The sequence below is a fragment of the Lissotriton vulgaris genome, chromosome 5 (genome assembly GCF_964263255.1).
Source record: "Lissotriton vulgaris chromosome 5, aLisVul1.2, whole genome shotgun sequence".
Classification (NCBI taxonomy): Eukaryota; Metazoa; Chordata; class Amphibia; order Caudata; family Salamandridae; genus Lissotriton; species Lissotriton vulgaris.
This window is the reverse complement of record NC_141693.1, coordinates 844,593,240-844,609,043: the sequence shown is the minus strand read 5'-3', so window position 1 is coordinate 844,609,043 and position 15,804 is coordinate 844,593,240. Positions and strand designations below refer to the sequence as shown.

Below are 15,804 nucleotides of genomic sequence, written 5' to 3'. Positions count from 1 at the left end.
AGTGAGAATATGTATGAGTGACTATATAGAACTGTTGGTGTATGAGTGAATGTGTATATAGATGGTGGAATTACTGAATTGGTTATTGTAACTGGTATGGGTATCTCCATTATTTTGAAAATGTTAGTTTCTATTGTTTGAATATGTGTTTCAAGGGTTACATTACACTGAAAGGAGGTCTGTCAGTCTGTCACAAGGATGGTGTCATCAGTGATGTCATGAGTGATGTCACTGACCATGTCATGACTGATGTAATATGTGACGTCATCAGCAGTGCATTGCAGGCGCGCAAGTTATAGTGAGTCCAACTAACTATAACGTGGAATTTCATTGGTTTTATGTCAGTAAAATTTCCAGCTAACTATAACTGGTGTGAAACCTATGGTTTTTTCAGTGAATTTCATTGGTTTTTTAACTGCTAATTCCTAACTATAACTGGTGTGAAACCTATGGTTTTTTCAGTGAATTTCATTGGTTTTTTAAATGCTAATTCCTAACTATAACTGGTGTGAAACCTATGGTTTTTTCAGTGAATTTCATTGGTTTTTTAAATGCTAATTCCTAACTATAACTGGTCTGAAACCTATGGTTTTTTCAGTGAATTTCAAAGGTTTTTTAAATGCTAATTCCTAACTATAAGTCTCACTTTATAAATAAGACTGTTAGCGCTCTAGTTGTTCTTTAGAACACTCTGGTACATTCTGTCATTGGGCTACAGTTGGGCTACATCTAGCTGATATTTGGGCTACATTTGTATTTTTTGGTCTCTGGTGGTCATCTTTGGGCTACATTGGGCTACATTTGGGCTACATTTTGGCTCTAACATATATAAAGCCCAATGTAGCACAAAACATATTTTTCCAAAGTTAATTTTTGTAAAAACCACTTCAGAATAGGGCTACCTGTCCCTACAATTATCCCATTTTTTTTTTGGGGAGCGCTCCCGGTGCGCGCCCCGGGGAGCACCCGGGAAAGCGTACTTCTATAAAGCGCCCCGGGGCGCGCTCCGGGGAGCGTCCTGTGAGCGTCAATATCGCGAACGAAAACAAGATGTGACGTATCGCGTAGCCGCGTCTGCGTGATACGCACGGCGTACGCGCACCCGGAAGTACTCGAGCGAATACGATCGCGCAACGTAAACATCCGACGCGCTTACGCTACGCGACCCGGAGCGCGCACCCCGGGGCGCGTAGCGTAAGCGCGTCGGGTCATGTGACCTGAAAATAACACTTTTCATTGGTTCATAACAGTTTTGGTTTCATAATGATGAAGCCCCTGGTCTTGTGACCTGAAAATAACACTTCTCATTGGTTCAGGACAGTTTTTTTTCCAAATGATGAAAGACCCCACCTTTTTTCCTTATTCTGACTTTGTCCTTTGACTGAGGAAGACCTGTTTGTACATCTCTGTACCTTTTTGATCTTTATAATGGCTTCAGTAGCAGCAGCAGCTGGTGCATCTGCCCCACCACCACCACCACCACCACCACCACCACCAACAGGACCAGCTCAAGATTATATTGGTGGTCAAGAAGAGGAGGAGGAGGAAGAGGAAGAGGAGGAGGGGAGGAGAAGATGGCTGCCTGAAGAAAATACCCCCATACAAGCCCAAGCCACACATTGTATGGGAGTTTTTTTCACTCCTAGAGGGCAAGAAAAAAATGAATGCGGCCAAGGTAACTTGCCTAATCTGCAATGAAGAACTCTCAAGGGGCAACCCAAACAAAAAATATTCCTTTGGTAAGTATACCATGATTCGACATATGACCCGTAAGCACCCTAACAAATATTGTCGTGCAGAGCTCAGGGAACTGGCCAGTAACCTCCCCCAGTCTTCAAGGACCACCTCCCAAAGAAACAAACCCACTTCATCGGGACCAGAAACATCAGAGATGATGCCTTGTATTCAGCCAAGATTTGCTGATTTTAAAATCACTTGTTCTGCATGTGGCAAGCTTATCGCCTATGGTGAAAAAAGCGTAAAGCTCATCGTCCTTGCAGGTGATAATCACAAGTGCCCCAAAAAGAAGTAATTTTTTGGGTTTTTTGTTTTTTTGCTCCAGTTGGGCCTATTTCAATTCCCTTTTTTTGTTTCTCCCCCTAAAAAAATACAAAAAATATATAAAACTGTTTTGAAAAGCCAAAAAAAGTACAAAATGTTCAAAAACACAAAAAAAATATAAAACAACAAAAAGAAAAAAAAAAGTTCTTTTTAGAACTACCTCCAATTTCTAAAAAAAAGGCTTCATTTTTTAAAAACTCTGTCATCTTTTTTCCTCATAGTACGCTCGCCGGGCCGCTCCCCGGTGCGCGTACCGGGCGCTCCCACCGCGCAAAACGAAAAAAAAAAATATTTTAAATGCCCTTTTATAGCCCCAACATCAAACCTAGGGGGTCAAAGGGGGTCTATCCCTGACGCCTTATGGTCATTTCCCCCTTTGTTTTAGCCACCTCTTGTGTCTCGATTTGACCGAGACACAAGATGGCGGCCGCTCCGGACTGTTTCGAATGTTTACAGACACCCGAGAGCCAATCAGCTTTCCGTGCGCACCTCGCGTGGCGCGCCCGGAGCGCTCACCGGGGCGCTTACCGGGGCGCTGCTACAGATATATATATTTTTTTTTAACCAAAATTACTCAAAATCCACTGGAGCACATATCTTGAGACATAGCAAAGGCACATCGGGCTACCAGTCCCTACAATTTTGCCAAATTTGGTGGAAATCCATTCAGCCGTTCGGGCTAAAAGTGAAATCGACCGCCCTATGGAAATTAACATGGGGAAAATGTGTTTTGGGACCCCCCTTTTATCTCTGCCCCTGCTTGACGAATCCCCCCCCCCAACTTTCAGGGAAAGACCGGAACGCCGCGAGGCCATTTTGAGGAAATTTTCAGTCAGATTCGTCAACCGGCGCCAAAGTTATTCCAAATAGAATTTTGAGATTTAACATTGAAAAAAATCCTAACTATAACTACCTACTGGCGACCTCCAGTAGGTAATATATAAATATATATATATATATATATATATATATATATATATATATATATGCACTTGCGCAGCAGTGCAAGTAAGAGCCCGCACTCCAGAGGAATGTAACACCATCAATAGTATTTTGGCAAACGCGATTTGACCTGCCCCGTCTTTGTCAAAGCCATAATGATTGCACATGCTCAACATATTTTCAATGTTATCAAAACCATATTTTAGTACATGGTTCTGACTTAAAAAGAAATATATATACCTACCGGTATGATTGTTACATGATGCTGCAACAGTGTGCTTGCAAATTATGCAATCCAAACAATCTCTAATGTCAAAAAGGTCTTAGGTATAAAGTAAAAATTAATTTAATGTGGTACATTTTCGATACTGTCCAGACGTACAGGCAATTAAGTTTGATATACAATTTTGCACAGATACCAGCTGTATATAACCATAGAGTGTCATCATGTAGGAAACAAATATTCCAAGTTGCATTCTGCCACACAAACAATTCCCAGTTTATTCCTCAAATGCCAAGTAACTTTAGTGCAATATTATGATATCGCTATGTTATCACCATGATGGCCCAGAATTGAAAATGCAAGGTTATAAGGACATTTTCACCTCCAAGATCCCACGGTTTGGAAAATCAAAAAACTGAGTGTGAGTGAAAATAAACTAAAAATTAATAAAAAGGTAAAGGAAAACATAGATTAGACACTACACTAAACATGCAACCCCTCTAGAGGTCATCTTGGCCTAAAGTTTATTTGTATTTAGAAGGTCTGTTTCAAAGCAGTCACGGAGAAAACATAAAGTTCCTGATCGAGACAGGTAGGATGTTTGAAGTTAAGATGAATTATGTACTCCGATTCCAGCTTCCTCAAATCACATTCTCTGTCACTTCCTCTCACATTTGGTGGAATCCTGTCAATGTCAAAAAATGAGATTTTGTCAACATTGTACCCATGCATCTGGTTGGAGTCCCTAGCCATTGGGTAACTCATGTCATTATTTCTGCTGGCACGTAAATGCTCAAGACTCCTTTTCCTGAATGGGAATTTGGTGCTCCCTACATAGCGCAAACCACACATGCACACCAGAACATAAACAACATAATCACTATTGCAATTCATAGATTTCCTAATCTTTCTTCCTGTGGGCAACAGATATTTGTTTTGTTGGAGCTTTGGGTACACACCTTGGACCTACCACACTTAAACAATCCTGGCGGTTCTATCAGCCAGGACCCTGGGTTGCCCTGCTGCTGGTAGGGTAACTGTGCGCCAACATGTCCCTAAGGGAGTCGTACTTCCGGTAAGTGATGTAAGGATGAGGACGGTCCAGCTTACCAATGATAAGAGCAGATCTAAGCAAATGCCAAAGTTTTTTTTGTCCTCATCACGCCATGTCTTTCTTACTAGCGTAGATACCCTCACCAACAAGGAACCTACCGCACCAAAGATTATTGCTCTTCGAATCTGGCCCAACCAGGATTCGAAAAACAGCTTGTATGGCTTAATCATCGGACCCCACAGTTGTTTGACGATCAATATAAGGTTTCCAGACCCTCTCATAGCTCCTGGGGTCCCAAGCTATATCCATCAGACTTATTAAGTTAATGCTTTCTGAGAAGATATTTGAAAAGAGGTGAGTTTGATGTTTTCCAGAGCCTGCATATCTCTCTCCACACCAATAATGCCACATAAAAGACTAGCTTCACCTTGGCAGTTTTAAGCCCAATAAACAAAGCAGGGCAGATCCCAAAGAATACAAGTTGGGGGGCTTACTTCTGTATGATGTCCTATTATATCGCTGATGAGCTTACTTACAGCATCCCAATTGGAGGTTTGTATCGTCCACCAATATATCCTTACATTTCGGACATTCGATATATTGCCCAGCCATTCATGACAGCTCGCTCGGGGTCTAATAGGCCCTGTGGGTCATAAACAAATGATTTCTCTTAAGTGGCGCTGCTTTCACCGCCAAATATAATGTAGTAAAAGATACTTGCCATAACTGCCTCATGTCTCTCTCTATAATGCTATCTTCCCATATTGAAGATAATTCAGAGTATTTCTTGTCTTCCACCTCGAGAAAATCCTAGTACCATATCGTCACATCCTTTTTTTAATGGACCAATCTTCATTACCCGTTTAACCCATTCATCCTACTCCTCCGACCACTCCTGAGTTGCCCACCATGATTGTAGCTGATAGTACTTGAATCTTGTAAGCTGGCAGTTGGCACATAATAGTAAATCTTGCAATTCCACTAATCTATATTCTACTTTCAGATCTGCCCAATAGTTCAGATCTGCTTGCTTTAGGGGATGGCTTAACTGGTCCTCCAAACAATCTTGTGTACTCGGAGAATCCCAGATTGGAGCTGAAGGTGTGTAGTATGGAATACTACAACTCTTTCTGAAATAAACCCAAGTTCTTAGTGCTGCCTTTAAACCCTTCAGCCTGACTTTTTAAAAATATTTTGCTTCTCCATATTTATACATGAAATGACTCTCCCCCAGTCCAATTAGATTGCCGCATATAGTCTACCCATTGAAGATCGATATGGTTTGTTCACCAGGATCCAAAAGTTTTTACATTGAAATGCATGCCAATAAAGCCCTCCAGCTGCCAACTTCAATTGACAATGTTGTTGACAATGTTGCACACAGTGGTGGATTCACAATTAAAAGTGGTGATAAGCCTCACTTCTTTCCTGTTCCCTTCCTTCTTCTTACGTTTTAAAAGACTGTTCTTGTTGATGCCAGCGATCTTGTCTTTAGCTGCCCTGATTCCTAAGTTACAGTACTAAAACAAGAAAAGTTCCCTTGGTTGAAATCAAACTCTTTCCATCCAATATTTACTCTACTCTAGTGCCTCTTACACTATTATAAGGCGTAATCAAAACTACCATCAATCATACTGCCTTTTTTCTCTTTTTTTTTTAAAGATTTTTCATTGAGCATGATCTGTAGTATTCAATCAAACATTTTCTTTACAAAAGAATAAATTCTTAATGAAACGATAATACATCAGGAAGGTTAATAGGAAAAGAATACATACAAAAAAGAAAAGAGGGAAAAAAAGAAAAACAAAACCATTACAACCCAATACATGTGCACAGCTGATATGAAAAAAATATAAAGAGAAAATTTATACAATTTGTCTCATCATATCATGTCAGTCCCTCTCTTATCAGGGGGGAGATCTTACATTGGAGTACCAGTTGGAAATTGGGGCCCAGATCTGGGTACCCCGGGCTCTAGCTTTTCTACCTCTTGTGCTATATATAGCTATCTCCTGTTTATATGTGGCAAGAAATCGACTAAGCCACATCTGAAAGGTGGGTACGTTGGGATCTTTCCATCGGGCCACCAGAATAATACGAAAGACGGCAGTGCCCAGGAAGACAATCCTCTCTTCCTCCAAACTGTAACCTAAGGATTCGTCATGGCCAAGAAGATATAGGGTAGCGGAGAATCTAAGATTCCGCCCAAAAACTTGAGCCCAGAATCCTCCAATCAATGTTTGTAGATTATCTAGTTTCGGACATTCGGCAAATATGTGGATTAAATTTGCTTGCCCCTGTCTACATCTTGGGCAGCAATCGTCTACCCGTAATCCCCAAGTGAAGAGTTTAGACGGAGTAAAATAAAGGTTGTAGATAGTTTTATAATATTGTGCTTTAAGGTTAGGAGCTAAAAATAATGCTGTGTAAAGGGTACTTATTTCACCACAAAGTATCAGAGGGTCAAAACAACCTACAGGAAATTGATAAGGACAGTGAGATGAGGTGCCGTCTCTGGCTGTGTTACTGGAGAAGTAGATAAATACAAAAAGCCAGGTCAGGTAGGTATCCGGTCTCTGGCACCCATCAGTCGCTACTCGGAACCGCCCTTCATCATTTGGGGCTCCGAGAACCAACACTGCACCTGATCAGGTTTTTTAACAGAAAAGACGTAGTCTTCCTGTTGATCGGTGCATAATGACTGATGGTTAGAGAGTTACGTGCTGGTAAAGTAACTGACGGGGTAAAAGAGGAAGATATGTGCAGTGCAAAAGCAAAATGATACCAAGAGTAGAAAAAGTGAATAAAATAGGTTTAAGGAGCAACAAAAAACTTTAATAGAGTATAGCTCCCAACACCTATATTAAAAATAGCCAAGACAGGGAAAATGTATCCGCACGTAACTCTCTAACTCTCGGAGCCCCAAATGATGAAGGGCGGTTCCGAGTAGCGACTGATGGGTGCCAGAGACCGGATACCTACCTGACCTGGCTTGTTGTATTTATCTACTTCTCCAGTAACACAGCCAGAGACGGCACCTCATCTCACTGTCCTTATCAATTTCCTGTAGGTTGTTTTGACCCTCTGATACTTTGTGGTGAAATATGTCTATAGGGCGTGTATTCAGAGCTGGTCGTTAAATTGCCCTCGGGTCCCCTTTTAATGTATGTGTTATAGTGTAAAGGGTACTGCCTTTTTTCTCAGAGCCCCCTTGCATAAGTAGAACCACAAAGCCACTTAACAATCTAAGAATAATTCAACATTACGGTGCCAAGGTGTGTATTACACTTTGTTTTATAAAAAAAAAAAATGTTGTTTAGAACATGTTAAAAACACCTCTATTATACCAATCAAACGTACATAGTTTTGATTACGAGTGTAAGAGGCACTAGAGTTGAGTAAATGGTGGATGGAAAGAGTTAGATTTCAACCAAGGGAACTTTTCTTGTTTTAGTATAATACAATGCCGGGCCCCGGGGGAAGCACAGTCGCAGACTAGTCTTCCCCCGGGGTCATTCGCGCAGGATAGGACAGGCACGGGAAGGGGAGGAGTTAGGGGGTGGGTATATAGGCGCAGGGGAGGAAGGGAACTACCTCTTCTTGCGCCTGGCACCATCTGGAGGGAGAAAAGAAAGGGATAGTGTGTGCAGGTCAGGGTCAGTGTTAGAGTAGGCCGGGGGTGATTTCTTTGAGTTACTCACGTCGCGTGGCTGTCCGACGGCAGCAGGTGCAGTTTCTCACGCCGGCCGCATGAGAATTTACAATGTCGGGAGTTTCGGCAGAGGAAGTGCGGGCGGCCCTGTTGCTGCTGGCGCGCGCCGGGAGAGAAGATCTCCTTCAGCCAGGTGTGTTGGGCCAGTCTTGGGTCGGGTGCTCTAGGACCCCGCGCGCGGCCTCGACGAGGGTCGCGGCAGTGGTTATTGCAGGCCAGGAGGGCGATTTTGCGGGGCAGGGTTCGGCGACTGGGCGCGGGGGGCGGGGCATCGAGTGACTCGGCACGGGGCGGGAAACGAAAAAGCCTGCCCCCGCGAGTCTTCTCCCCGCTCCAGTTCGTGCCCCGGGCTTCTGGGAAGGTGACGGGGGGCGCGGAGCCCCCTGCTGAGCTGTCTGACATGGCCCAAGAGAAGGTAGAGGTGGGGGAGGGGGCAGGGCCGGGCACCCGGTTTCCTGCTCCAGCTGGTGACCTTTCAGGGGCGGAGGGGGCGATTCAGGCCTGTGAGGAAGGGGATCAAGCGGAGGACCTGTCCTTGGGGTTGGGCTCGGCTGGGGGTACAGGGTCTAGGGTCGTGGGGCAATGGGATGATGCCCCCATCGACCTGTCCATGAGTTCTAGGGTGCCCACCCCGCCCCTGTGGGACGGGAGTCAGCCGGGAGGCAGGTAGAGGAGGGGGTGTTCCCTGGGCCTGGTTTTCTGGGTGTTGGGGGGGGTGGGCCCCGGGTCCTGCCCTAGGGGGTTGTTTCCCGCCCGGGATGGGTTTTATGAGCTACTGCCCGCCCCCACCTCAGCAGATCTGGGGCGCCATGTCCTGGGAAGACAGGAACAGGGAGCAGAGGATTCTGGATCAAATCCGGGAGGGCAGGTGGGCCGAGGAGACCAGGGCCAGATTGGGAGCAGTGTGGGGGTCCGAAATTGAGGTGCCTCCTACCCCAACCTCTGAGGAGGAACAGGAGGCCGAGTTAGAAGAGGCGCAGAGGCGGGTCAGGGCCAAGAAGGCAGTGGAGGCGTCCCCATAGAGAGTTATGGCTGGCGTAGGGACGGCCAGGACGGCTTTGAGGCCCGATGGTGCTGGGGCCCACTCAGGCTGGAGCAACCTGAGGGGTTGGAGGGGATCCAAGCCGGCGGCTGTCGGCAGAGCCCGGGGGTGCCTGGCGGGGCACAAGACGGCTCCAAGACGCAGGACAGAAGTAGCAGGGCAGTCTGCGGCGGCTGTCCCTCCTCAGAGGGCGAGGGCTCCGGCAGCGCGTGTGGAGACTGGCATGCGTGCGCATGGGGGCGTGCAGAAAGGTGTGAAGAGAGCGGTGAAAGAGGTGGAGAATGCGCGGGTGGATCTGGAACCGGTGCTTGAATTGGATTACGGAGCGGAGAGTGATGAGCCTGAAGAAGGGGAGGTGCGGGATGACGCAGCAGGCTTAGGGGGCGCTGCGGACAACGGCGACATTGGTGTTTTGCAGGCCCCGACGGTGACGAAGACCAAGGCCGGGACGGCGGCGGTCCAGGTGGCGGTGCCCAGAGGAAGGCCCAGGGAATGGACCACGGCACTCACAGGTGAGGGATCCTGGTGGGCAGCCTGGGATGCCGGTCCACGGGGGGGGGGAGGGACGTAAGAGGACTTGCAGGTCAGTGAGAGTTGGCGATGGTTCGGTGCAGGAGGTGGAGAAGCCATCGGGCAGTCCACCTGAGGATGGTGAGAAGGTGGACGGTAAGTCAGTGACATTGGGGGTGCAGACGGACAAAGGGGAGGGTAAAGAGGAGAAAGGAGTGAAGGTGCCGAAGAAGCTACCGTACATGGGTTTGACGATACCATTGGGCTCGTATCTCTCAGAGAGACTCAGGGCACGGATCTGGAGGCATGAATTTGTGGATGTCTTTAAGCTCCTGCATAGAGAGGTGCAGGCTAAGGAGGGTTCCAAAGAGGAGGAGTGGGAGCTGACGAGGCGCCCTAGGGTGCCGGGGACGATGGAGAACTGGACGTCAGCATTCTTGATTTTTGCCAGCATTTACTGCGAAAAGTATTTGGACAGGGCGATTGCGCTTTTCAAATATATGGACATCATTCGCAGAGCTCAGATGCAGTTCGGGGGTTTTGCCTGGCTGAGTTATGATGAGAAGTTTAGGGCCAGGGTCAGTGCGAATCCGAGAAGAGTTGGGGGGAAGTGGATCAGGAACTGTGGGTGCAGTGGATGGCATCCACGCACTCCACTGCGTCCACACACACGGCCAGCGGCTTGCCGGTGGTGTATCGGTCCTTTCCGCCGCGTCCCGCCCAAAGCGGGGCGGGTGGAGGTACAGTGCCCAACACCATCGTCTCGGGTCATTAGTCCAAGCCAGGGGGATATTCCACGGGGGCCTGTGGGAGTAAGAATAGGGGGTATTGTTCCAGGTATCCCTGTAAGTTCAAGCATGAGTGCTCGAAATGCGGCGGGAAACATGCCCTTACTCAGTGCCTCACCCTTACTACTACCTCTGAACAGTGGCGGAACGCCAAAGGGCGGGGCCACCCTGGACAGAAGGTTGCCTACACCGGTTAGGGTGGAAGCGACTGCCCCGTGGCTCTCGTGCTACCCGGATCAGGAGGCGGCGGCGCAACTTTTCTGAGGTTTCACAGAGGGCTTTAGAGTGGGCTACCAAGGTCCTAGGGAGCGACGTTGGGCCGATAATTTGAGATCTGCTAAGGAATTGCCAAGTGTGGTGTCTGCAAAATTGAGGAAGGAGGTTGAGGAAGGAAGTGTGGCTGGCCCGTTTACCGACTGGCCTTTGGATGATCTGATCATCTCTCCATTGGGGGTGGTGCTGAAGAAGGAGGAGGGTGAGTTCAGAATGATACACCACCTGTCATGGCCGGAGGGTCAGTCGGTGAATGACTTTATTGCAGAGGAGGATTCTAGAGTGCTCTATGCGTCGGTGGACGATGCGATCCGCCTGGTGAGGGTGTGTGGGACGGGGGCTGACTTGGCGAAATGCAACATCAAGTCAGCCTTCCGTTTACTGCCTATTCACCCGGCGGATTTTTCGCTCTTAGGCATGCAGTTTGGGGGGCCATCTATGTGGACAAGGTTTTGCCCATGGGGTGCTCCATCTCCTGCGCTCTTTTCAAGCTATTCAGCACTTTCCTGCAGTGGGTCATGGTGCGAGTCAGTGGGTGCCGTGAGGTCACTCACTACTTGGATGATTTCCTCTTCCTGGGGAGGGCAGATTCCGGGGATTGCGGCAGGGCCCTGTCGCGATTCCAGAAGATGGCCCTTCAGTTTGGGGTGCCTCTGGCACCGGAGAAGACTGCTGGTCCCAGCTGTTGCCTCACGTTCCTGGGAATCGAGCTGGACTCGGTGCAGTGGCTGGCGTGCCTCCCTGCGGCCAAAGTGGCAGAGATACTGGCATGTCTGGACTGGGCGGTGGGGGAGAAGCGGATTCCTTTGCGAGCGGTTCAGAGACTTCTGGGTTTCCTTAACTTTGCGTGTAGGGTGGTGCATGCAGGGCGGACGTTCTGTAGGCGGCTCGGCATGGCCATGTCGGGGGCAGTGCTTCCACATCACAGAGTTAGGATTTCCATGGGGGTGAGGACAGATTTGAGGACCTGGATTACATTCCTGCAAGACTTTAACGGTGTGTCCCTGAACTTTGATGAGGAGAGGGCAGTCTGGCAATGCCAAATTTACTCTGATGCGGCTGTGTCAGCGGGGTTTGGTGTTTTCTGGGACGGCAGGTGGTGTGCGGAGAGCTGGCCGGCCTCATGGCTCAAACAAGGGAGGAGCATTGCTTTCTTGGAATTCTTCCCTTTGCTGGTGGCACTGGAAGTGTGGGGGGAGGAATTTCGGTACAGGTCGGTGCTCTTCCATGTGGACAACATGACGGTGGTGGATCTGGTGAATCATCAGAGGGCAAGGGACCTGAGAGTGCTGCGGCTGTTGCGGAGGTTCATGCTGGCCTGTTTGCGGTTGAATGTGGTGTTTCGAGCAAAGCATGTCCCTGGGGCGAATAATGACATTGCGGATGCTTTGTCTCGTTCGCAGTGGCAGCGGTTTCGGCACCTGACACCGGGAGCGGATACTTGCAAGACCGAGCTGCCGGCCGGCATCTGGGCCTTGGGGGAGTGAGGATGATTTTCCTGGTGGAGGGTTCTGTAGCAGACACCACGAGACGGACGTATTGTTTGGCATGGTCTGAATTTAGTGCTTTCATGGGTTGGAATCCGGATTGCGTCATGGGGGTTGAGTCTCAGGTTGAACAAGGGCTGAGACGGTTTGTGCTGGACTGCATTGATAGGGGTTTGACTGCGGCCACGATCTCTGGCAAATTGGCTGGGATATCATTTTACTGTGCTTTGTTTTTGGGTTTTGACCCGACTAAGGATGTGATTGTGAGCAGGATGTTGCGGGGTTGGGGCAGGGAATGCAGGAGTGGGGGGGGGAGGCTGCGGGAAGCAGTTACTTTTGAGTTGTTGGTCCGGCTGATTGGGGTGTTGCCGGAATGTTGTTACGACCTGGTGGAGGTTGGCCTTTTTTGATTATGTATGGTGTGGATGTTTTTCGGGGCTTTCAGGGTGTCTGAGTTGCTGGGTACAAGGAGTATGGCTGGTAGGTTGTTCGAGGAGATTCAAGTGGATGGTGGTCGTTTGGGTATTTGGTTGTGGTGCTCGAAGACTGATCAGTTGGGCAGGGGTAAGTGGGTGTGACTGAATGAGACGGAGGGTGGGGGAGTATGCCCGGTGGTTGAATGGCGGACTTTCCTGGGGACGGTGAGTGTGGCGCGTGGGGAAATTTTCTGTCATGCATCGGGCGCGAGTCTGATGGCGGGACAGTTGTTGGCTGTGTTGCGCAAGGTTTTGCGGCTGTTGGGGCTGGATGCGTCTGATTTCGGGACTCACTCCTTCAGGATTGGGGCTGCGACAGCTGCGGCCAGGTTGGGGTGGTCCTGGGAAAGGATTAGGAGGATTGGGCGGTGGAAGTCACGCTGTTGTGAGAGTTATGTGAGGAAATGAGATGGTCCCAGGTAGGCTGTTGGTTGATTCATGGTTGCTGTTCTTGTTTCTAACATCTTTTTCTTCGTAGGTTGCGTGGGTGGACCGGGCAGTAAGACGGTGACATGGATTGTTGGGCACTCCTTTGTGCATTGGGCATCGAAATATGCGGAGCAACAGGTTTACGGCCGTAACCTGGGACTGAAAGGACACTTGCACGAGGTACAATGGTGGGGCAAAGGTGGCATGCGATGGGGGGCACTACTGCCCTGGCTCGCGAAGATGATCCCACAAAGGGGATGCCCTGATTTGTTGGTAATACATCTGGGAGAAAATGACCTGGTGCAGCTGTCAGGTTTGGCGCTTTTACAGCTTATTCAACGGGACCTGGAGGTGTTGAAAGCTAGGCTTGCAGGGACCTGCATTGCCTGGACAGAGTTGGTCCCCAGGAAAGTGTGGAGAGGGGCGATGAAGCATGGGGCGATCGAAAAGGCACGAAGGAAGCTCAACAGGGCAATGAGAATTTACTGTGGTGACAAGGACATCAAAGTGATTGCACACGGAGGGATTCGACTCGAGGAACCTTTCGTTTTTAGGGACGACGGAGTACACTTGTCACAGCTGGGGAATGCTTATTACATGATGGAGATGAGAGATGTGGTGAGCAAGTTATGGAATGAGGCTATCTGGTGTCGCAGGGAGTGAGTGCGAGTGTGCTTGGTGCGGGCTGACAGACCTGAGAGGGGGGTGGGGCAGGGAACCGCAAAGTACCGCCAACCAGGGAACCCCCTGTTCCCTGGTTGGCGGTACTTTGAAGGGACAGGGGAGTCAAGAGCGGGCACACCCATCCCTTGGGGGGGAGTTCGAATGGCGGATAGAGGCATGACTGGAAGGACGCAAGGAGTGGGATGGATGACAAGTGATTGAGGGGCAGGAATAAAGTATGGTATGGAGCTTCTAGGGGTTTGTGATGAGGTGAAATGAGTGAAACGAATGAGAGGGGAGTGTGAGTGGGGGTTTGATGTTATTACCTGTTTATGTTTATTGTTATTACAGATTACGCAGCCTGGTCTAATAAAATGGCCTTTTACGCTGACACTGCGTGGTCTGTTTATTGCGCGAATGTTGACACGCACAATATTTAAAACGAGTCAAGAAAAAGGCAAACAAAAGAAATTGGAAGCACTCAGCACTGAAATAATGCGAGGAGAAATGGCGAAAGGGGAACAAACAGTAGAGGACAGTTAAAGAAGACTTGATGGTCAAACACATCCTGGGCTGCGCTGCACGGCACTTTCTCCAAGACTAGCAGTAAGCACAGTCTAGAAGGCTCTGCAAGTGACTGGGCTGCACAGGAAAAAGCATTAAAGCGTGCTTTGTTTATTTAACCCACACTGCTTGGTGTGCCCGTGCTGCGTTACGGCCGGAACGCTGCCCTCAGAATTAGCAAGCTAAGCTTGAGGTGATCAGGCCTCTTCAACAGCATGCTATAGTTTTCTGCCAGCATGCCCAAGTGAAGGCTAGTTGCACTCTGGAGCTCACCTGTTACTTTTCACGATACAAGCTGCAGTCCCCCGTGATGACTCACTCCCCCTGCACGGGCCAGGCTGCTGGGCAGCGCGGGCGAGGTCCAGGACGAGACAAGGACGATGCCTCAGCCTCTCATGAATCTGTGCGGCGCAGGCCATGCTGAGGAGTCACTGGTCAATGCTGCAGCTAGCCTCCCGCCGGGAAACGGGGTATAAATGTATGCGCAGATATCCGCACACAAGGACTCTCAACTCTCAGATTCTAGTCCCCCGCTGCTTTTTGTTCTGACCAACCTCACTTCCATCTACTGTGTTCCAGGACGTGACGGAGGCAGAGGTCACTTCCCAATTATCCCCCCCACGGTGACAGCCAGTAGCAACCACTGGCAGAGGACAGACCCCGCCCGGGTTTCGGTAATTCTGCAGTGCCAGTAGTCTGAAGTCAGTGACTGACAGCCGCCGCGGGCGGGAATATGGCCGCATATTTGTAACATTGTAGCAGTTCACTCTCAGCCAGAGCTGAGCTTCACTTGCAGACAAGATCTTTAACTGTTTATTGACTGAGCCATTAACTGCTGGTAAGTATGCGGGGAGCAGCAGAGCCGGCGCACACTGGTGTCGCAGGCACCGGCCCGCGCGCTAGCACCCTGGTGTAGATAGTTTCAGAGTGGCATTAAAAATGCGTGACAATGAATTTCAGTGCGGTGATGCGGAACACCGCACTGAAATGCATTAAGAGTCACAGCTGATGCGTGATACTTGGCAGGCCCAGAGAAATTACTCACCAGCTTAGACAGAATGGATTTTTGAGTGGTTAGCCACCTTGCCCAAGGTCGCACAAATACCGACTTGAAGAAAAAGGGTCTACTTGTTCAACATAAACCAGCCTCATAGGCAGACTGACCAACATTTCAGAACATTGGAGGGAAGATGTGTGACAATGGTGTAGTCCTTACTTTGGTAGTGTCAAGAAGTGCTATACATTAAGGCAGTGACGATATTCATAACACTTTTGGGCATATTCTCAAGAACTTGTGATAACTATCGCAAAAGTAACTTAACGCAACTCTCAACATCTTAGTCTATCACAGGAAAATAATGCTGTATCAACTAAAAGTATTCACAACACGGCGTTACCATGCGATAGTAACCAGATAACATGTCAAATGGTCGCTTTAAAATCAACGCCACGACGCAAAAATACGAAACACGAAGGCAAAAAAAGCTGCGAAGAGCCCAATAGCGATGTGAAAATCAGCGACAGGCCTGCAATTCACACGCGTCAGGAGGGGAAAATCACCATAACAGTAGAAAAAAACA

The 15,804-nt window shown here is 48.6% G+C and overlaps 1 protein-coding gene across 1 annotated transcript; it reads left to right on the top strand.

Annotated features, from left to right (window-relative positions):
- Positions 1–9,257: 9,257 nt before the first annotated feature.
- Positions 9,258–13,660, top strand: LOC147711677 (uncharacterized). Its single transcript, XM_086919516.1, has 2 exons — positions 9,258–9,546; positions 13,047–13,660. Exons 1-2 carry the CDS (start codon positions 9,258–9,260, stop codon positions 13,658–13,660), a joined length of 903 nt encoding a protein of 300 aa, XP_086775642.1.
- The last annotated feature ends 2,144 nt before the right edge of the window (positions 13,661–15,804 follow it).

What these genes read in the sequence shown, in the direction of transcription:
- LOC147711677 (XM_086919516.1), top strand. Translation starts at nt 9,258, where the DNA reads ATGCGTGCGCATGGGGGCGTGCAGAAAGGTGTGAAGAGAGCGGTGAAA. An exon ending in ATGGACCACGGCACTCACAG is followed by an intron (nt 9,547 to 13,046) that starts GTGAGGGATCCT and finishes TTTTCTTCGTAG; the next exon opens with GTTGCGTGGGTGGACCGGGC.